This window comes from Lampetra fluviatilis, chromosome 56 (genome assembly GCF_964198595.1).
Source record: "Lampetra fluviatilis chromosome 56, kcLamFluv1.1, whole genome shotgun sequence".
Classification (NCBI taxonomy): domain Eukaryota; kingdom Metazoa; phylum Chordata; class Hyperoartia; order Petromyzontiformes; family Petromyzontidae; genus Lampetra; species Lampetra fluviatilis.
The window spans coordinates 3,383,208-3,406,287 of record NC_136330.1 but is presented as its reverse complement, the minus strand read 5'-3'; the positions used below and the strand labels follow the sequence as shown (position 1 = coordinate 3,406,287).

The following is a 23,080-nucleotide window of genomic DNA, read 5'->3' as shown; positions in this document are numbered from 1 at the left end:
GAGCGGCGTGGTGCGGGGCAGGGAGATCACAGGCGTGCAGGCCTGTGTGCACACCGGCGTGCAGGCCTGCGTGGCTGCCGCTAAGCAAGCGTGCCTTCTTCCTCTCGGTGTCCGTACGTCGTGGTGGAGGCACACGAGGAGGAGGAGGAAGAGAAGAGAAGCGAATGGAATGAATCGACTTGACGGGCAAATGCGCGCACGTGCGTAGGCCTCGGCAAGGTAAGGTAATTGTACCCTTTTTACCGGGCAAAAGGGTAAAGGTAAAGGGTTAAGGTGTCGACATGCCAAGGGGTAAGGGTAGGGTAAAAGGTAGGCTCGTTGCTTTTTACCTTTTACCTTACCTGCTAAAGGGTAGAGTGATTGTATTGTGGTAAGGTAAAAGGTAGAGTAGAGGCAGGCTCGTTGTTTTTACACTTTTACCTTACCTTGCCGAGGCCTACACGTGCGTGCGTTCTTTCGCACCGCACGGCAGCCAACCGCGCCGATCGGAGGTGCGGGCGGGCGGGGGCGGGGAAGGACAACAAACTAAACGCGAAGAAGCAGTTCTGAAGAAATGAGTCGTCGATGCAAATGATCGGGGTCAAACGAATGGAAGCCAAACCGAAGCCTTTTGGCCACACGGTGCGTTACCAGCAGCAGGGCCTGTTCCTGCAGCAGCTGCTGCTGCAGCTCCTCTATCTCCTGCTGCTCCTGGTCTAACTGCCGCCTGATCAGCTCCTGCAGAAGTGGGGGGGGCAGGGGAGGAGCGAGAGCGACGGGAGGAGGGGGCAGACTCGCACGAGGCGCCCTCGACGCGGCGCGGGACATCTCGCGTCCCGCGGATAAAACGGGGGGGGGGGAGGGGGGGGGGGGCGCGTCGTGTGGGCGGCGGCGGGGGGCGGGGGGAGCAGGATCCAGAGCATTGTAACGAAAGAAAAGGGAAATCAAAGCGAGAGACGCGCAAAGGAGTCGGGGACCGCGCGCAGCGCGTGGCTACGAAACGCCGAAACCGCGCGGAAAAGCGGAACGTCGACAAACGCGACGACGTTCCCCGCTGTGCGCACCGCCCGCCCCCCTCGGCGCAGCGCCCCGCCCCCCACCTGCTCGCGCTCCGCCCGCCGGCGCTCCTCCTCGTCGCGGCGCCAGCGCTCCAGCTCGGCCTCCCTCCGCCGCACCTCCTCGTCGCGCCGCCTCCGCTCCAGCTCCTGCTGCTGCTCGCGACGGCGCTCCATCTCGTCGGCACGCCGCCGCTCGGCCTCCTGCTGCTGCTGCTGCTGCTGCTGTTGCTGCTGCTGCTGCTCGCGACGGCGCTCCAGCTCGTCGGCACGCCGGCGCTCCAGCTCCTGCTGCTGCTCGCGCCGGCGCTCCAGCTCGAGCTCGCGGTGCCGCTTGTGCTCGCGCTCCTGCTGCTTGGAGGCCTCGCGAGCGCGCCGTTGCTGCTGCACTCCGGAGGTGGTGGTGGTGGTGGTGGTGATGGTGGGTGGTGAAAGACGTGGGAAGGTGGTGGTGGAGGTGGTTGGATGTGGTGGCGGTCGTGGGGTTTGCGATGGACATGGAGGTCGCAAGGTTTATAAAAGAGGTGGGAAGGAGGTGGTGGTGGTGGTGGAAGAGATGGTGGTGGAGTTTGTGATGGACGAGGGGAGGCGGCGGTGGAGGTAGCGGAGGTGATGGATGTGGCGGCAGCAGCGGCAAAGTTGGCGATGGACGTGGGGAGACGAAGTGGCAGAGGCGGTGCAGGGAGACGGACAGGAAGCGGGACGGTAAAAAAAAGAGGACCGTAAAAATGTAAAACCATCACCGTCATCGCCGTCGGTTACGATCCGCCCGTTTATGGGCGAAGGCCGCCACCCCCAACCAAGCCGCCGCCAAACAACGCTCCACGTGGCGCCTGCCACACCAGCCGATTCCCACCGCAACCGGGTACCCGATACCCGTACCCTACCCGATACCCGGCTACCCGTACCTGGCCGGGTATCGGGTAGGGTAGGCCGTGAGTCACTGGTGAGTCACCGTTTGTCACTCATTTCCCAACGTCTTGTCTCTTCTCACAATTCAAGTTCCTAGAATCAACCCACCCGCGCCTGCAACATGGCTTCATCCTAGAGGTCGCAATCAGGTACCCGATACCCGTACCCTACCCGTACCCAGCTGGGTACGGGTATGGCCGGGTACCCGTTTGCGATCAGTAAAAAATAAAAACTTCAATATTTCAAGAGCAACGTGACGAATACGAGACGGTGGGGTCCCCTTAATCAATGACGTGAAGAAGAGCGACCTTCGTTAAAAGAACCGGTGAGCCGAAGGTTTGCCGACCCCTGGTCCAGACCGCCGGCTTCGCGTGCGCGCGTTCAAACGCACAACGCGCGGGGGGGGGGGGGGTTACCGACGACGCAAAGCGGAAACGAGCATTCAGGGTACGGACAGACGGACGCGCTCGGAATTGTACCCCTGCGGAAAGAGAAACGACGGACGGGCGGATTGGCGAACATCGTCACCACGATCACTGTCGTGAAGAAGAGAAAACGAAAAAAGAAATAACTTCGTCAGGAACTGAACGAATTTTCGAAAAGTTAATTTGCTTGGAAAAGCGAAGAAGCTGTGGAGTCGAGTCGACAGGGCAATGTCTAACGGGCTTGCCGGAGGGTGGGGGGGGGGGACATCAGGAGGGTTTCGTGACTTTTGAAAGAGTTTAAAATCAGCCAAACCGCCGGCAAATATCCACGCACCAAAATGAGCAAGTCAACTAACACGCCCCCCCCCCCCACGATGCTCGAAAATAGCAACGAGGGAAATACAGGGTGTCTCCGCAACACAGCAGAAATAATAATGTTGTTCTCACACAGCCGGCGTGTGGTGTTTTTTTTACAGTGAGACATCCAGCACGGGAGAGGTGGTTGCGTATTTCACGTATGTTGATCTGCATGTACGTTGAACTGAATTCTAGATTTGAAGCTTTCGTGACTGCAAGGATTCATACTCTTAGTTCTTTCGGTAAAGTCATGTAGGTAAAAAATGAAATTAAAATTTAAAAAAATATTAAAATTAATAAAAATATTATTAATTTTAATTGCATTTTTTACCTACATGACTTTACCGAAAGAACTAAGAGTTGAACTGAATGTATGTATGTTGAACTGAATGTATGTAGATTGAACGGAATGTATGTTGCACTGAATGTATGCTGAACTGAACGTATGTATGTACGTGTGTTTTACTGAATGTATGTATGCTGAACTTCTTTCGCACCACATGTAGCCAACCGTGCCCAAATCGGAGGTGCGGCTAATCGTAAGGCCATAATGAAAAAATGTCTAAACGATGTAACGCAAAGATCCCCCGTATAGCCTTAACAGCCTGTTGGGGCGAGTGCTGTTAGCCTAGCAGCACTTCTGAAGCCCGGCACTGTGGCACAGGAGCAGGCCGACAAGACGCCCGCGAAAATGCTGTCACGGCTTCTCTTGGGATGTTCCTCCTCCTGTGACACAGCTTGGCTCCCCGCTGGTCGTGGCGCCGACTGAACACGCCTGTCCATCTTGGTAAGGGGGCGCGCGCCTTCCCCACCCGCTCCGTCATCTCTCTCACCCTTCCTCGAGCTGTTTGGCCCCTGTTTTCTATTGACTCATAACTCCCGCCCCTTGTTGATTCTGTCCAGTCAACTTCCTTTACGACACCGCTGTTAGCCACACTTTGCAGTGATCCACATGTCGGATTGCTGGCGAAATAACAAGGCGTGACATCGTCAAATTTCACAGCCGCGTTTCGTCACAGCGCGTTTGCCGGCCGCGTGTCGATCGATACAACGATGTCGCTGTATTAAAACTGATTCTTACACTCACGATTCATGCAGTGTTGCACCAAAATTAGAGGCCGTTACCATTTGTACGACACGGGGGTGAACAAAACTGCATGAACGTGACGGAGCCAACGAGAAACGTTGCAAACGAGACTGGGAAAGCAACGTGGGGAAAACTGGCCGCGTCACGCGGCTTGAAACGTAACGTCAACATCGCTAGTCTAATATAAAAAAAAACTAAAACTCCGATGGCAACGGTGTGATGTTGGAAAGGGACGTGGAATTCATCCGCGTGTGCACCGTTTCTCTTCCCCGTTCACAGTTCCGAGTTTAACGCCGACGGACGGAGCCGTCGGGCACACCCCCACCCCACCCCCGTTCAGAGACGACAGCTCACCTAAACATATAACCGACGGCTTCATGAAACATTTACACGTGGCAGCCACGTCACAGCCTGGTAATCAGTGCTTCCCTTGAGGTCCGCCTCCAACTCGAATTCCCAATAAAAGCTGGAAAGCTACCACGAGCGGCGGTGAGACGCTCAGCGGCACGCGCTGGGCTCGCCATCCGGAGGTCGCCGGTTAAATTCCGTCTCCTGGCACGCCTACGTGACGCCACCGGTGGCGAGGAGATGTTAACTTCCTCGCCTTGCATGCGGGAGGTCGTTGGGTTCGATCCCGACCCTGACGCCCGCTGTATGTTTGGAGTTTGCGTCTCTCTCTCTCTCTCTCCCCGTGGTTGCGTGGATTTTTCTCCGGGTCCTCCGGTTTGTCCCTCCGCATTTGGAATCAACGTCACGGCGTTTAAGAGTATATGGCTGCTATAAAATGTCCACGTGATAAAGATACTTTGTTGAGCTATCAATTGTGGCCAGGTCGCTTCTGAGTAATAAGTTTATATCCCAGTGTGCTTTGCCTGGTAGGATAGGGATGGTTTAGTTGTATTTGTTTGTGTTTGGGTGATTTATCTTCTTGGTTCTTTCGGTAAAGTCACATAGAAGGGAAATAATAAAATAATAAAAATAAAACATAATAAAATACAATTCTCACGACGTTTCGGCCATGAGCCGAAACGTCGTTACCGAGGTAGTAGCAACAGGAGGGTAATGCAAGGAGGCGACTGACCGCCGGGCGAGTGAGGAGCGAGCGAGCGAATGGAGTGAATCAGAGAGTGCTGGATCATCAATCGCCTCCCCAACTGCTTTGCGTTAAATCTTTTATTAAGTACAGAGCCAGCAACTGGCTGCTCCAGCACAGATATGGGTTTCGGTGGGCAGAGTGGAGGGCGGAGGTGGAGGAGGGGGTGAGGGAAGGAGGCTGGATGATTGATGAGTGTGTTGGAAGGTTATTTTTTTTACTTTCCTCAGTGCGCACGGTTTTGATTTTGTTCTTGTTCAATCCGTGTGCCCGGAGAAAGCCGACGCACGTACGGCAGGGTACACACACACACACTCAAAGCTTCCGCACAGATGGAGACAAGAATCCATCGACGCGCACATAAACATATTCTCTGATTTGCCTCTTGGGGTTGAGCGGAGGCGCAATGGGCAACCCGACTTAGATTCCTGGACACAGCTGACATCGGTGGCGGGGCGAGTTCTGAACAGGTCCTGAACGTCCACCCCACCTCTTTCCTTCGCCAACACAGACCAGCTTGGCGAGGTACGGTCAAACCAATCCCCATGACGTGACGAGGGGCAAGACACTTCATCCAACCGTGGATTGGCAAAGCGCGGTGACGTCACGTTTATCGCACTCATTCGACCACACTTCACCACCGATAGCAGTCGGTACACGCTGGCGGTGAGGGAATGGCCATGCGCCGCCGGGTTACATCTCCGCAGGGGATCCTCTCGGGAAAATAAAAAAAACCACGCAGCGGGGGGCGGCCCTGTCAGCGGTGGAGGCGCCGATGGCGGCACCGGACGGTGGAGGCGGAGAGGGAAGAGGGGCGAGGGAGCGGAGCCTCCAGATGCGAAGTCGCGCTTGACCCTCGACCCCCGACGCAGACGTCGGACGGCGTTACGCGCCGAGCGAATCTGGCAAGTGCCGTGAGCGAGCGAGCAGCGGGCAGGCGTGGGGGCGCATCGAGGGGCAGAGGAGGGGGGCCTGAGAGGGGCAGAGATGCGCGTAGAAGAGCCACAAAAGCCACAGCCACCTTTTCTGATCTCCCTGTGTCCATCTCAGTCTCTCCGTCCCTGTGTCCACCCCCCCCCCCCATGTCTCCATCCTCGTCTCAAGTAATTTTACAGCTCCACGTCCATCTCCCTGTGTCTATGTTCCATATCTTCATCCCCCCGTGCCCCTACCCCCGTGTCCCTCCCCCCGTGTCCAACCGCCTGTGTCCCTCCCCCCGTGTCCCTCCCCCCGTCTCCCTCCTCCCGTGTCCCTCCCCCCGTGTCCCTCCCCCCGTGTCCCTCCCCCCGTGTCCCTCCCCCCCGTGTCCCTCCCCCCGTGTCCCTCCCCCCGTCTCCCTCCCCCCGTGTCCCTCCCCCCGTGTCCCTCCCCGTGTCTCTATACCCCAGTCCCCACGTAGCCATCTCAGTCTCGACGTGTCCCCCAGTCTCCCCCTCGTCTCACCTCCTCGAGGTGCCGCCTCTGCATCCGCTGCAGCTCCAGTCGGCGCTGGCGGTCGGCCTGCAGCTGGCGCTGCACCTCCTCGCGCTGCCGCTGCTGCAGCTGCTGCTCGGCCAGCAGCTGCTGCTGGCGCCGCACGGCGTCTGCGCGCTCGCGACCGCTCTCCTGCTGCAGCCGCAGGAAATCCTTTCGCAGCGTCGACTCCCCGGCCACGTTCACGATGGAGCTGCGCGGAAGGAAACCGTGGGTCGGAGGCGCCGCGCGGAGGGGGCGGTGGGTCGAAAGGTCAACGGTCGAGGGCCGTGTCACGTGGCCGAGCGGGAGGTAGCGCGCACTCGCCGCCCGTTGCAGAGGTTTGCGGTTAGAACCCAGCGGGTGCCCTGGTTAATGCTGCCGCGTTTACGAGCCACACAAATTGCAATCCGTCTATTTCACTGAGGACGTTAAAGATCCCGTCACGTTATTCTAAGGCCATGTGTGTGCAGGCGTGAGTCTAGGGTAGGCCGTGTGAGCCGTCGTGAGCCGAGGGTAGGCTGTGTGTGCCGTCGTGAGTCTAGGGTAGGCCGTGTGTGCCGTCGTGAGCCGAGGGTAGGCTGTGTGTGCCGTCGTGAGTCTAGGGTAGGCCGTGTGAGCCGTCGTGAGCCGAGGGTAGGCTGTGTGTGCCGTCACGAGCCAAGTAGCAAACCTTGGTTCCCCTTCTTGGTGTGCGTCCGTCTCCTCCTCTTCCTCGCTTCCACTGTATTCGTACTCTGTCTCATCTGCCACAGGGACGCAGATACAATCATTCCTCCCATTCTCCTTTCCGGAGTGGTGACCGACACTGCCGTACGTACAGGCACGCACAAACACAGACCGATAAACACACAGCCCAATAGACACAAGGACCAACATACAGACGGACAGACTAACCAAACAGCAGACATACATCTGACACAGAGATGAAAAAACACTGACAGAAAGACAAACACACACAGACCAACCGAGAACCAGGCAGACAGACAGGGTACACGAGGGGATGGGTGGCCAGCACCACGCCCATCCGCCTTTGTCTCCCCAGTGGCGATGTTTACACACCGCACCAGGTACTCATTTGAGGCCGTGTCGACCTAGGCGAGGCCCAGGACCGGTTCAAATAATCGTCGCTGCCGCTGGTGGCCGTTAGCGGGAATCGAACTCGGGCCGCCGGGTTCGTAGCGCAGTAGCGCGCTGTGCTCCTGACCCACAAACGAACGAGGCGGCACAAACGCCGGCGTACGGCCGTGCACACAGACGACGGACGGACGGCCGGTTAGAGGAGCGGCCTGCGTGCGTGTACGCGGGGGTGGGGGGGGGGCGGCACTCACCCTTCTCTCCGCGCTTCTTGCGCGTGCGGTCGATGTGGTCCTTGAGCTGGATGCGCACATTGCGCTCGTTGGGCTGCTCGCGGATGAACGGGTGCTTGAGCAGCTGCTCGGTCGAGGGCCGCTGGGTGTAGTTCTTGATCAGGCAGTTCTCGACGAAGCTCAGGAAACGCTTTGACCTGCGCGGCGAGGACGAGGCGATCGCGCTCGTTCGTCAGGGTGGAGGGGTGGGGGGAGAGGCTGGTGTGGGTGGCCAAGCACCGGTGGCGATGTTTGCACACCGCACCGGGTACTAATTTGAGGTCGAGTCGACCTAGGCGAGGCCCAGGACCGGTTCAAATAATCTTGACGACTGGTGTTGTTGGCCGTGAGCGGGAATCGAACTCGCGTCGCCGGGTTTGTAGCACAACACGTTAACCGCTGACCATATACACTTGTAATCGACACACGCTTCGAAGTGACACGCGCATTTAATCGACACACGCTTCTAATCGACACACGCATCAAGCGACACACGCATTTAATCGACACACGCTTCGAAGTGACACACGCATTTAATCGACACACGCTTCAAGCGACACACGCGTCGCACCACGTACCATTTCTTGGACTTGAGTCGAGGAGGCTGATTTCTCGGGATGAGGAAGAGGGCCCTCATTGGGTGCATGTCGCACAGCGCTGTGGGAGAGTTTTTCAGACGCAACAAAAACCGGAAAACAAATTAGGAGACGACACTCGCTACTCTTGCGCTCGTTCACCCGGGGAAGCCTCAACCGAGCCTCATGACACCCTTTTTTCAGGAGCATCCAGCCAACTTATATTTTTTTTTGAGGATGGGGGGGGTTAAGACGGAGAGCGACTCAGCCGTGCGGAAAATTCCCCCCCAAGCTCTTTGTTCATCTCTATATATCGATTTGTTATCGGCCAACGACTGAGTGGATGTACACGTGAGAGGAAACCGCAGCACTCGAGATAACCCACACGCGATGCGGGCGTGCGGGTGTGCGCGAGGGGGCAACGCTCGATCCCATACAGCTGGAATGGGTGGAGTTGACATTTTTGCCGTGCCCCCTTCGCCAGGCGAGTCGGGGGGAGGGGGAAGTGGGGGGGGAGACGGCTCCTCCTCGACCCCCACCCACGATCGGGGGGTGGGGGAAGAGGGGAGGGGGGAGGGACCTTCGCAACAACATCCGTGTGCGGCGATCCACCAACCGACTCGCTGACCGCACAAGTGCTGGGCGAGAGAACGCGCGTGTGCGGCGTGTTCTCCAGACGCGATAACACGCGTGTGGAGTGTTCTCTGGACGAGAAAACAGGCGTGTGGAGTGTTCTCTGGATGAAAGAACACGCGTGTGGTGTGCGGCGTGTTCTCCGGACGAGAGAACACGCGTGTGGAGTGTTCTCTGGATGAGAGAACACGCGTGTGGAGTGTTCTCTGGATGAAAGAACACACGTGTAGAGTGTTCTCTGGATGAGAAAACACGCGTGTGGAGTGTTCTCTGGACGAGAAAACAGGCGTGTGGAGTGTTCTCTGGATGAGAGAACACGCGTGTGGGGCGTGTTCTCTAGACGAGAGAACACGCGTGTGGCGTGTTCTCTAAATGAGAGAACACGCGTGTGGCGTGTTCTCTGGACGAGAGAACACGCGTGTGGCGTGTTCTCTGGACGAGAGAACACGCGTGTGGCGTGTTCTCTAAATGAGAGAACACGCGTGTGGGGCGTGTTCTCTGGATGAGAGAACACGCGTGTGGGGCGTGTTCTCTGGACGAGAGAACACGCGTGTGGCGTGTTCTCTAAATGAGAGAACACGCGTGTGGCGTGTTCTCTGGACGAGAGAACACGCATGTGCGGCGTGGCCACCACCAGCAACAGGACGGGGGGTAACTCACGGGGTGCGCCTTCTGCCATTTCCATCGCAGTGATGCCCAGGGACCACAGATCGCTCTGTCGGGAATAAACACGGAGCGAGGTTACAACCGCCGTCGCCGGCTCCACGCGCGGCCGAGCGTCATCGCAGCCCCCCCGCCGCGGCCGCCTCGTTCACCTCTCTCCGCTTAAGCGTTCAACAAACTAAAAAAAATACATAAACTTTTTTTTACACCACGTAAGAGGCCCACTGAGCAATACAGATCTTTGTCAGAACGCGAACTGGCCACGCACACGATGGCTCATCGAAGTGGTTTATATCGTCTCATACGTGAGAATTTATAGCAGCCAAATGCTCTGAACGCGCGACGGTGATTCTACGCGCGGAGGGAAACACCGGGGGACGCGGAGAAAAATCCCCGCGACAACGGGGAGAGAGACAGGCATCGGGATCGAGACCACAGCCTCCTGTGTACCGGACGAGGTGGTTAACGTCTCGCCACCGTGGCACCCAACTCGACGGCCGAGCGAGACTTGTCGTTATTTTGCGATATTGATCGTCCAATTTGAAAAGCAACGGGAAAGGACGACGTCACGTGTTCTACGTGCGACTGACTTCAATCGGTCCGGCACGCCCATCTCCACCACCCCCCCGCCACGCTTCCCATCACTCGGCACCGACCGGCAGCGGCGTTGGTGAAGTATCGTCAAACAACCGCCGGCGACGAGTCGTCGATTGACAAAACGGGGGAGGGGTGGGGGGGTGCCTTGCATTTATTAACGTCTTTATCCTTCCACGAACGCAAAAAAAAAACCTGCAGCGCCTCGGCCGTGGCCATGTGCTTCGAATCGGAGCAGCAACGAAATAAATAAATAAATAAGCAGATCGCCACCACGGGGGAGAGATGAAAAGCCGCCTGCCTCGCTGTTCATCGTTACCGGCAAAAAGCCGAGGGGGCAGTTGTTGTTGCTTTAAAGTTGACCACCCCACGGGCACTCCTGGCCACGGCACCACGAAAACTCGTGCCCACCCCCCCGTGCCACCCCCCGCCGCAAATTGAATTTGTGTCGAGCGTTTCGCGAAGTATGCGAATGACGTCGAAGCGTGCCCAGAGCGACAGCTGCGTGAAGCGAGCTTAACGGCAGGCAGATTCGACGGAGGGCAGGATGAAAGAGGGGGGGGGGGGGTGCCACGGTGGCTGGGAGATGTTAACTCCCTCGCCCGGTATGCAGGAGGTCATTGGTTCGACCCCGACCCTGACGCCTGCTGTATATTTGTAGTTTGCGTGGTTCTATCCCTCCCCGTGGTCGCGTGGATTTTTCCCCGGGTCCTCTGGTTGTTCCCTCCACATTCAGAATCGACGTCGCGCGTTTCGAGTATTTGGCTGCTGTGGATTTCCACCCGATAAGCCACTTTGTTGCCGAGCCATCAATTTTGTTGTGGCCAGGTCGCTTCTGAAAAAGAGCTACAGAGCTCAGTGGGCCTTACCTGGTGGAATAAAAATGGCTTAGTTTAGTTTCAGGAGAGACGTGGAGAGACCAAAATAGCAAATCGCACCTTCCAATGGTGTTTGTCGCACAATCTCATTCTCGACGGAGAGCAAGGGAAGACGTGCCATGTTTGCGCTACGCGCGAACCGAGCGAGCGACAGCGGCGGCGGTCGTCACCACGGCAAGAGATTATCACCGGAGGCCCACGAAGCCCAAGCGCCACGGGCCTACAAGGACCGGGCCCCACCGACGGCCACCGCCAACCGGCCGCGGAGGCCGCGAGCGCGTCGACGTACGCGGTAGTCGTAGGTGGCGTCGGGGTTCTCGTCGCAGGCGATGACCTCGGGCGCCATCCAGTAGGGCGTGCCGATGAACGTGTTCCGGCGCCCGACCGTGCGGTCCAGCTGGGCGCTCACGCCAAAGTCGACTGCAGGCGGGGGGGGGCAGCCGCGGGGAACGAGAGGGTGAGCCGCGTCGAGCGCTACGGACGGGGGGGGCGGGATCGCGATCTCTCTCTCTCGCTCCCGCGACAAACACGACTGTTACACGTCGCACCGTTGTGCTGCATCGCCATTCTCGCCACGGCCCCGTGCCACCCCACGCCCCCTGCCCCCCCACCCCCCTTACCCAGCCCTCCCACTGAGCCGTCACGAACCCGCAGCAAGTCGAACGGTCGACGCACACGACCCCACACGGCGTGCGGGGAGGTCCGTCGCCCGTCGTTTGAGGATTGACCCAAATGGGGCTGCGCGTGTGGAGTGTGACGCGGGGGGTGGCGGCCTTGCCGACGTGGCGGAACGGTCCCACGAATGTCCAAGTCCCTTCGAACCATCCGCAGCACCAACGGGCGCACCCACAGTCAGTCGCATGGCGGGGTCGCAGTGCGGTGGCCGCCGGCATGGAGGAGTAGGCCAAGTACCCTCTAGAGGGTCTCTACGCAGCTCCTTCTAGCGGAGGGCCCTTCCGCCGGCAGTGGCGCGAGAAAGCCATTGCAGGGCTGCGCCGTGACCATTTTTAAAAAATGTTTTGGTATGGAGGAGACTCACCGAGCTTCACCTCGGCGTTCTCGGTGAGAAGGACGTTTTGTCCCTTGATGTCCCTGTGGATGACCTTGTGGACGTGGAGGTGAGCCAGGCCCTGCAGGTTCGCGCGGGGTTGGGGGCGGGAGACATGGCACGGGCAGGCACGTCGTTAATTATCGGCGCCGGGAGACATTCCACGCAAGCCCAGGGTGTGCACGAACACTGCGATGTACGGGGCCGTACAGCGCAGTGTTCTTCACTAATATTCAGAGGGTTGGAGGCCACATTCGCCGACAAGACATCATCGGTGCGAGGGGGCTGCCACACATTTGAAACCATTGACGACGACAAGCAGCCACTTCGTTGGGCTATCGGTTGTGACGGCGAGGTCGCTGCTGAAACAAAACTGCCTGGATCAGTGGGGCCTTACCTGGTTAAAAAAATCATCTTAGTAGTTTCAGTGGACACACCATCCCCTCCCCCTCCAACCGTTGGTTTGAAATGCAGCGACAGGAGACGGGCGTGGGTCAAAGGTGGACAACGTGCTCCTCACCCGGAGGATCTCCCGGCAGATGTACGCGATCCAGTCCTCCTTGAGGCTGTTGCCCTTCGTGTTCTTCACCAGGTCGGTGACCGAACCGGCGCCGCAGAACTCCATCACCAGCTGACGCGACGGACGGCAAGAGGGCGGGGGGGGTGGGGGGATGACAAGGGGGGGGGGGGGGGGCGGAGGATGAGGCCGAGTTCGCGTTTAACATTCGTTACGTACGTGTGTTGAACTTCTTTCGCACCGTGCGTTGCCGAGCGAGCCAATCGGCGGTGCGGCTCGTCACGTGGTCCTCTGCCTGCAGTCCGCCGATAGGAAGCCGGAATCCAGTTGCCCAGAAGAGGGCGGCAGAGATTACAACCGACGGACTCTTCTTGATTGAAGGCCCCTTAGTCGGTGGCGATGTTGCGGTGGTGAGTAGGTGAGTAGGTGAGCGGTGAGGTGAGTGATGAGTAGGTGAGTAGGTGAGCGGTGAGTAGGTGAGTGGTGAGTAGGTGAGTAGGTGAGTAGGTGAGCGGTGAGCGGTGAGGAGGTGAGCGGCCCCTCACCCAGAGCTGATCATCGTGCCCCGGCGGGCTCTTCTTGATGAAGGCGCCGTAGTAGGTGGCGATGTTGCGGTGGTGCGAGTATTTCTTCAGCATGTTGATCTCCAGCTTGATCTCCTCCTCTTCGTCCTACCAGACAGAAACGTCGACACAAAGACAAAGACGCACCCCGGTGTAGCCTTAGCGGACTGTTGGGGCAAGTGCTGTTCAGCAGCGAGTAGCACCTGTGAAGGCCGGAACGGCACACGAGGGGGTGGGTGGCCAGCACCACGCCCGACCGCCTTTGTCTCCCCAGTGGCGATGTTTACACACCAGGGGAGGCCCAGGACCGGTTCAGATAATCGTCAAGGTGTTGACCGTGAGCGGGAATCGAACTCGGGTCGCTAGGATCGTAGCGCAGCGCGCTCACCGCTACGCTACCACTCCCCAACAACAACAACAACCGCCATTCGCCACTAAGTGGCGGTGACGTCACCACGACGCTTGTGCCAGGCCATGTGCACCTTGAGGCCACTCCCCATACACACTCACACACGCACTCGCACACGGCTGCACGGCTACACACAGGCACGCCACCACTGGGTTATTTTGCCTGGACTACAGATCAGCACATTTTTCACATGTGGAGCAAATCGTTTTTAAAAAGAAGAAGAATAATAAATAACTAAATGAACCAAAGCAGGAACAGAGATAAAAAAAAACAAGGAATAACACAAAAAAAATTCCAGGCCTCGATTCTTTGCAGATCCCCCCCAAAAAATCTGGTGTCTCGTGAAGTTACGGTGTAAAGAGCCAACGCAGAAGATCCCTCTGGATTTGATCGCCCACAAAGCTGCTCGTGGTCCAACCCTAAACCTCAACCACTGCACAAACCACGGCAGCAGCAGATGCGGATTCCCGATGATGCCCAAATAGTAAAATGTTAAAACTCTACAGTAGTAGCGTGCGGCTGTGGTCATCCAGAACAGCGACGCAATGACCACCTGAATGTATTCATTGTATTCATTGTCTCTGCCATCTGCATCAGCAGCTGTGGTTGCCCGTTTTCATAGACTCGGTAAGAATGTTAATGGGGCGAGTCGCGGTGGCAAGATGTTAACTCCCTCGCCTGGTATACAGGAGGTTGCAAGTTCGATCCCGACCCCGACGTCTGCTGTATATTTGGGAATCTGCATGTCTATACTCTTAGTTTTTCGGTAAAGTCACGTAGGTAAGAAATTTAATTAAAATTAATAAAAGTAATAATAGAAATAAAATAATAAAAAATCACGACGTTTCGGAGGCAACACAAGTCTCCGTCATCAGGTGGGACTGTCACAGCTAGATTTGCTGTAGCAGGGATTCCAAGATGCAAGTTTTTAATAACTTACAAGTATTTAAGAACTTGCATCTTGGAATCCCTGCCTCACTTGATACAGCAAATCCTTGCAATCTCGAAAGCTTCAAATCTAGAATTAATCTGCATGTCTCTCTCCCCGTGGTCACGTGGATTTTTATCCGGGTCCTCCGGTGTTTCCCTCCACGTTTAGAATCGACGTCACGCGTTTAAGAGTATTTGGCCGCTATAAGTTTTCACGCGACAAGCCACCTTGTTGGGCTATTTAGTTGCAGTAGTCAGGTCGCTTTTGCGAAAGAGCTACGTAGCTCAGTGGGGCCTTTCCTAGGGATTTGATCGCACGATCTTCCACTTTGCGAGCCGCTCGCTCTGCCCCAGAGTCGCCTGCCTGGTGTACAACACAACGCGGCAGGCACAAACACCCGCACGCACGCGCGAGGACACGCCCATACAAGCAGGTGACCACGACTGGCTGTGCTGCTATTCACCCCAGGACAGATCCCCGCTCCCGCGAGCGAACCTCTGAAAGCGTTCGCATGGTCCCCTAGACCCCAGCTCTAAAGCGCCGGGGTAAAACAAAAAAACTTGACGGAACGTCGCTGACCTCTCTCCCCCGACGCGTAGTGCGGTTGTGCCGTGGCGTCGTTCGGCACCGCGAGCTGAAAACGAACCGCACAGTTCGGTTCTTGAATGAGTCCACCACTAACCGGCCCCCCATCCCGTCCCAGCATCCCGGGCACGTGGAGCGAAACGTCGGACATCGTGCCGAACGCGACACGCACAACCGCAAAAGAATGCGCGCGGTCGAGGTCGCGTTCGCCGATCACTCGCGTGGAAACGCATCGAGGAATATGTTTGAGAATTGGCGAAGCCGGCCGCTAATGGGAACTCAAAATCTATTCTAATAATACTTGATTTGGGTCGGTGGTCTGCCTGTAATTAGGCCGTAAATTCTGGGCAGAAAATTCCTCCCGCTCCCAAGACTCCGAAACGAACGATCAAGTCTCGTTAATTCCCGAGAACGGTGGAAAACAAAGTTAATCACGTCGCTGGTTTTCAAAGCGGAAACTTCAAAAGGAATAATGAGTCATTGTTGGGGACGAACCAGGCACCCCCCCTCTAACGAATTGTGCTTTCTCTCTCTGCGGGAACACGTCGTAAATAAAGCTACGAGTACTTCCTGAAGTTGAAAGCGGCGAGCAATATTCATCATCATCCACTCGTCTCACGAGTTAGAAATCGCATTAATTGTCGAGCAGTGGCTGGCCGTGAAAGCGAATCAACTGCTTGCGACGTCGCAATTCGCCCGGCTAAACTAAATTAACCAACGATTCATGGCGACGATCCGAGTCGAGGATCGATTAGTTTCGTTCCGCCGTTGCGAACGTCGCGGGTGTAGCTGGCCCAATACTGTGCAACGACACTGTTCACACAAATCGATGTTGCGCATGGTCCTTTGCGATTCCACTGCTTGGTGAAGACCACCCACACGTGGCACGTTGGTAATGGCGGTTGCGTAATCATACTTCACCGTTCTGATCAACGCGGGTTGGTGAAGGGGGAGGGGGGAGGAGGATGGGGGCGGGAGGGGAGGCGGTAGGGGCAGGACTGTTTGAGATGTCACTCGTTACCGATGTTGGGCTGTTGGCAGCAAGAGAACCTCGGGTCAACGGGTTTAAAAAAAAAAAAAAATCGCTGCACGTCAACCGCTGCCCCACTCGCCTACTCCGACCCACGACGACGGATTTGAATCGCAAAAACATTTTGACCCCCACGCGCGTGACACGTTGTGTAACGTGTACGGCGGCGTCGCGATCGCCGATCGTTGCGGAGTGCCGCGGATAGACGACAGTGCCAGCCGCCGCCCCGGTTAATACTGCGGCGCGAATCGACGGTAAAGACGCCGCCACGTGCCGTCTGCTTTCCTGCTTCTCAGCGGACGGGTTAAAGATCCCCGTGACGTCATCGTTAACGCTTTTCCAAATGACCAATGCGAGATTGTTTCATTGGGATCGAGTAATTTGATGTTGCCAATTGTGATTTTAGTCATGCTGCCTTATCGGGGATTACACAAAGCAACGTCATTCTCTACTGGCGTACTAGTACGTGTCACGGTGCACACAGCCCAACACTGTAAGAACGCCGCAAATACCAAAGGCACGCGCTTGCGTGGGTGTGTGCGCACGCGTGTGTTTGTGTGTGTACCGTAGTTTAGTGGTAATTACGGAGGGCAAGAGAAGCGACGCTCACGACAACGAGCGGAGCGCCAGGCGGCTAAAGCACAGCAAGTTGGCACAGTAGGGGGCATAGGTGGTGCATCGACCAGTCATCTCAGCGAGTCAAACCACGGCACCTGGGTCTGTCCCGTGACCTCCTGCCAGGGGGCATTCGACACTTCACGTGGCCTTACACTGCACACAGCCTGGCACAAGCGCCGTGGTGATGTCGCCGCCACTTAGTGGCGAACGGAGGTTATTGTAGTTGTTGTAGTTGTGTGTGTGCGTGAAGTCTCTGCCGATGATTTAATCACGGGCAGTGCTCTCCAGAGCATCCAGAATTTTTCACCGCTGCCTTCAGCCAAAAACACGTGTGAGATAAGCAAAGCACAAGGCCTTTTACAGGCACGCAGACGTTAGCCTAGGATGACTATGAATGAACACGTTCAAAACTGCTCTCAATTCAAACCAAACTTAACGGTTGCATCTCCTTGGTTCTTTCGGTGAAGTCACGTAGAAGGGAAGTAATAAAATAATAAAAATAAAACATAATAAAATAATTCTCACGACGTTTCACAGTGTTGGGCTGTGTGCACCGACACGGCTGCTTGCGTTGTGGCCGAAACGTCGTGAGAATTGTATTTTATTATGTTTTATTTTTATTATTGTATTACTTCCCTTCTACGTGACTTTACCGAAAGAACCAAGAAGATGAATCCCTGCAGTCACGAAAGCTTTAAATCGAAACTTAACGGTTGCGTTAACAACCAAAAAACACTAAGCGCAACAACGGCGATGTTTCCAAAGCCACAGCTCAGTTTCAGTAAATGTAAAACGTTCTACGGCAGTCGGCGCCACGGTTTTCTCTTTCCAACGACGGCACGACAGCGAGGCGCTAGACGACTTGCTCGTTGACTTGCGAGCGCGTGGCGGCGGCGGCGGCGATGAACATTCTAATTTAACGGCCAGGGTTGCAGCCAAGGCTGCGTGCCACGTAAATCTAAAAAAATAAATCACTTCCAGGGTGGATGAAAGGGGGGGGGGGGGGGTGGAAACGAAGAGGGAAAAAAACTCTCCCAACATTTATATTTGAGATATACGAGCGGGTTTACGGGGCGCGTGATCACGCGCGCGGCGCATCGCAAGCGCGCGCGCGGGCGGCCGCGCGTCACTCGAACCGCGATTTTTTTTTTTAGTCGGATCGTTGATCGCGCGGGTCCGAGAATTCTATTTTACAAAAGTATGGAATTAATGGGAAATCAGAGGCGGGGGGAGATGGGAAAAGACGTTCACCGTTTGGTTCCTGCGTGTGACTGAAAGCAGCAGCAGCAGCAGCGTCGCTCCTTCAATCTGAACCCAATCAGCTGTTTGTGCCAAGAGCAAAGGCATAAATGTGATTTATACGAGACTGGGAGAGGCGGCGGTGGGGGCGGGGTGGGGAGAAGGGGGTGCTTGTAATCTACATTGATTGTAAGAAACTCCGTCCGGTTGGTCGTCAAGTAGAGGGGCTCATTGTCACCAGATGGAACCAGGAACACCGATCATATTGATCCCGAGCTACATACGACAAACTTTAACCTTTGACCCAAGTGGGTGAAAACCCACATCCTATTGCTTGTACAAAGCCGGAATAGTTTCGTAAAGCCAAGGAATAGTTTCGTAAAACTGAAGAAAAAAAATCCTGGTAACGTACGAAAGGTGTTCCCTTATTTTGTACTTAAACTGTGAACTTTCACAGGGTACACACAGACGCACACATATACACATATTCCACAAATTACTTAAAATTTTCACGACGGTGTTTTCGCCGCGGCGACTTCTCCCGCTTGGAGAGGCCCCAAACGCCTAGACCAGGGGTCGGCAACCTACGGCTCCAGAGCCGCATGCGGCTCTTTACGGGCTGCTTCTTGACGATATGTACGTATGTACAGTATGTACTCAGATGCATTGCGGCTCTTGAAATACTGAATTTTGTACCGAATTGGAAAGAAATGGCTCTTCTTGTTATTTTGGTTGCCGACCCCTGCCCTAGACCATCCCGGCAACCATCCAGGCTCAACCCCGGCTTAGCTCGCGACCCCGGACGGACATCGGGGTGTACGTGATCGACTGCCGCTTTCTGAAGCAAATGCTTTTTAGCTTTCGTGACACGTACGTACTTTGAACTTCGTTCGGCACCGTACGTAGCCAACCGTGCGGGGTGGGGGGGAACAACAAACTAAACACAAAAGTTCATTTGTAAACAAATGTTAATAATTTATTACGAAAAAACAAATGAGCTTTCAATTTAGATCTAAGCGGTTGAGGGTGGTGGTATAACTGTGCCACGGCCATTAGTGCGCTACACCCCGAACACGACGAACCGGGTACAACTCCTGACCACGGCTCACACTGGTGGCGAGAGTGGAGTTCCAATCGGTCCTGGGGTCCTCACCTCAAATTCAGAACGTGGCCAGCCTCTCTGTGTGTGCATGTGTGTGTGTGCGCGTGTGTGTGTGCATGTGTGTGTGTGTGCGTGTGCTGTGTGTGTGTGTGTGTCTGATGTGTGTGTCTGTGTGTGTGTGATGTGTGTGTGGTGTGTGTCTGTGTGTGTGTGATGTGTGTGTGGTGCGTGTGTGATGTGTGTGTGATGTGTGTGTGTTGTGTGTGTGTGTGTGCTGTGTGTGTGTGTGATGTGTATGTCGTGTATGTGTGTGATGTGTGTGTGCGCGTGTGTGTGTGTGTGCGTGTGCGCGTGTGTGTGTGCGTGTGTGTGTGCGCGTGTGTGTGTGTGCGTGTGCATGTGTGTGCGCGAGTATGTGTGTGCGCGTGTGGGGAGCGGTGGTGTAGCGGTTAGCGCGCTGCGCTACGAACCCGGCGACCCGAGTTCGATTCCCGCTCACGGCCAGCACAAGTGACGATTATCTTAACCGGTACTGGGCCTCCCCTAGATCGACTCAGCCTCAAATTAGTACCTGGTGCTGTGTGTAAACATCGCCACTGGGGAGACAAAGGCGGCCGGGGCGTGGTGCTGGCCACCCTCGTCTGCCGTCCCGGCCTTCATCGGTGCTACTCGCTAACAGCACTTGCCCCAGGAGTTTGCCGAGGCAATACGGGGGATCTTTGTCTTGTGTGTGTGCGTGTGTGCGGCTCAACAAATTATTTGCTGACGCTGTGTCGGCAGTGGTGCCCAAGTACAACGCATTGGGGCCAACGAATGGCACCTTTTTTCCCCCCGTAACATTTCATTTGCTCCGAAGAAGAAGAAGGGCCACTTCGCGAAACGTTGCCCATGATGTAGATTTCCTGTTGAGGTCACCGTGCCACGATGAAACGATGCGCTGGGTTGCTACTTCACCGTGGACTCTCGTGCCTTGTCCAGCAGCGACACGAAGCGGGCCGAGAGCTTACTCGTGGGTTTACCACCAACGCCGCCCACCAACTCTTTTGTTAAATTAGCATCATCAGCATCATCAGCATCATCTGCTAGTCTCAATCAACTCCTGAATAATCTCGCTCTCTCTCGCTCTCCATTACAGTTGACAATGTGTGTCCGAATGAGGCTTTTGAGTCAGAGGTTCTGAACCATCAAATTCAACGCAGCTGGGGTTGGTGCCGCTGAAGGCAGTGGCAAGGCTGACGGCCTTCGCTTATTTGCCAATGACCGTGAATAAACAGAACTGTGATGCGAGGACTGCAGGCGATAAGCCACATCAGACGCAAAAGCCTGCACGAGTCCAAACAGAGCACAGCGCGCGCGTACACACAACACACACAACACACACAACACACACACATCACACACACACACAGCAGACACATTACACACACACACAACACACACACCAGACACACACATCACACACACACATCACACACACACACAGCAGACACACACATCACACACAGACACACACAACACACACACCAGACACACACATCACACACATCACACACACACAGCAGACACACATCACACACACACAGCACACACACACAGCAGACACACACATCACACACACAAGACACACACACACACGACACACACACACAACACACACACAACACACACACGACACACACACAACACACACACATGACATACACACACAACACACGCACACAGCAGACACACACAGCACACACACGACACACACACACACACCACGCGCACACACACCACGCACACACACACCACACACATACATACACGACATACACATCACACACACACAGCACACACACACCAGACACACAGCACACACACACCACGCACGCACGCACACCCCACGCACGCACACACACACCACGCACGCACACACACACCACGCACACACCACGCACGCACACACACACACGCCACACACCACACACACAAACCACGCACACACACACACACACCACGTACACACACACACCACGTACACACACACACCACACACACCCCACGCGCGTCTGGGGGAAGGGGAGCCTGGTGCAAGGGGACACAAGCTTTTCCAAACAAAGCCTGCCGATTGTTGTCTTTAACAGGCGAGAGCGGAGGGGAGCACGCGGCGGGGGTTGGGAGAGGGATTGGAGGGGCGCTGGTGACCGGCGCGAGTGGCAGGCTTACGAGGATCGCTGGCTTTGCCATTTCGTTGGCAACGATTCTCTAAACAACTGATCGGGAAACGCGTGAACCGCCACCCCCCCAAAAAAAAAGAAAGAGCACTTTAAATTAACACCGCACAAACACGGACAAGACCAACCCCCCGCACACCTTTAAAACGGCACTGAAAAATAAATAATCCGGGCCCTCTTAGCTAAGCCACGCTGTGCATAAACACAGCTGTGGAGTTATGAAAAATTCGTTGCGCGAATTAAAAAAAACCCCATCGCTCTTCTAACCCTCCCCGGCGGAGGCGTTGGTTGCTTCAGCGGACAAGACAAGCGACGTCGTTCCCTACGACCCGGCTCACATCAGCGACGTCGTTCCCAGCGACCCGGCTCACCCCAGCGGCGTCGTTCCCAGCGACCCGGCTCACCCCAGCGGCGTCGTTCCCAGCGACCCGGCTCACCCCAGCGGCGTCGTTCCCAACGACCCGGCTCACCCCAGCGGCGTCGTTCCCAGCGACCCGGCTCACCCCAGCGACGTCGTTCCCAGCGACCCGGTTCACCCCAGCGGCATCGTTTCCAACGACCCGGCTCACCCCAGCGGCGTCGTTCCCAACGACCCGGCTCAACCCAGCGGCGTCGTTCCCAACGACCCGGCTCACCCCAGCGGCGTCGTTCCCAACGACCCGGCTCACCCCAGCGGCGTCGTTCCCAACGACCTGGCTCACACCAGCGGCGTCGTTCCCAACGACCCGGCTCACCCCAGCGGCGTCGTTCCCAACGACCCGGTTCACACCAGCGACGTCGTTCCCAATGACCCGGCTCACACCAGCGACGTCGTTCCCAATGACCCGGCTCACACCAGCGACGTCGTTCCCAATGACCCGGCTCACACCAGCGGCGTCGTTCCCAATGACCCGGCTCACACCAGCGACGTCGTTCCCAATGACCCGGCTCACACCAGCGACGTCGTTCCCAATGACCCGGCTCACCCCAGCGGCGTCGTTCCCAACGACCCGGTTCACACCAGCGACGTCGTTCCCAATGACCCGGCTCACACCAGCGACGTCGTTCCCAATGACCCGGCTCACACCAGCGGCGTCGTTCCCAATGACCCGGCTCACACCAGCGGCGTCGTTCCCAATGACCCGGTTCACACCAGCGACGTCGTTCCCAATGACCCGGCTCACACCAGCGGCGTCGTTCCCAATGACCCGGCTCACACCAGCGGCGTCGTTCCCAATGACCCGGCTCACACCAGCGGCGTCGTTCCCAATGACCCGGCTCACCCCAGCGGCGTCGTTCCCAATGACCCGGCTCACACCAGCGACGTCGTTCCCAATGACCCGGTTCACACCAGCGGCGTCGTTCCCAATGACCCGGCTCACACCAGCGACGTCGTTCCCAATGACCCGGTTCACACCAGCGGCGTCGTTCCCAATGACCCGGTTCACACCAGCGGCGTCGTTCCCAATGACCCGGCTCACACCAGCGGCGTCGTTCCCAATGACCCGGTTCACACCAGCGACGTCGTTCCCAATGACCCGGCTCACACCAGCGGCGTCGTTCCCAATGACCCGGCTCACACCAGCGGCGTCGTTCCCAATGACCCGGCTCACACCAGCGGCGTCGTTCCCAATGACCCGGCTCACACCAGCGGCGTCGTTCCCAATGACCCGGCTCACACCAGCGACGTCGTTCCCAATGACCCGGTTCACACCAGCGACGTCGTTCCCAATGACCCGGCTCACACCAGCGGCGTCGTTCCCAATGACCCGGCTCACACCAGCGGCGTCG

General features: G+C 56.5%; 1 protein-coding gene across 1 annotated transcript in view; it reads right to left on the bottom strand.

Annotated features, from left to right (window-relative positions):
• LOC144950126 (mitogen-activated protein kinase kinase kinase kinase 4-like) overlaps window positions 1–23,080 on the bottom strand; it is a 140,258-nt gene that overhangs the window by 29,396 nt on the left and 87,782 nt on the right. Inside the window, exons 4-14 of the mRNA XM_078880187.1 lie at window positions 13,163–13,288; window positions 12,621–12,731; window positions 12,092–12,182; window positions 11,342–11,472; window positions 9,578–9,632; window positions 8,288–8,366; window positions 7,692–7,867; window positions 7,034–7,106; window positions 6,352–6,574; window positions 1,080–1,418; window positions 569–717 (exon numbers count right to left, since the gene is read on the bottom strand). Coding sequence (XP_078736313.1) covers window positions 569–717; window positions 1,080–1,418; window positions 6,352–6,574; window positions 7,034–7,106; window positions 7,692–7,867; window positions 8,288–8,366; window positions 9,578–9,632; window positions 11,342–11,472; window positions 12,092–12,182; window positions 12,621–12,731; window positions 13,163–13,288 — 1,553 coding nt within the window. The remainder of the gene's footprint in view (window positions 1–568; window positions 718–1,079; window positions 1,419–6,351; window positions 6,575–7,033; window positions 7,107–7,691; window positions 7,868–8,287; window positions 8,367–9,577; window positions 9,633–11,341; window positions 11,473–12,091; window positions 12,183–12,620; window positions 12,732–13,162; window positions 13,289–23,080) is intronic.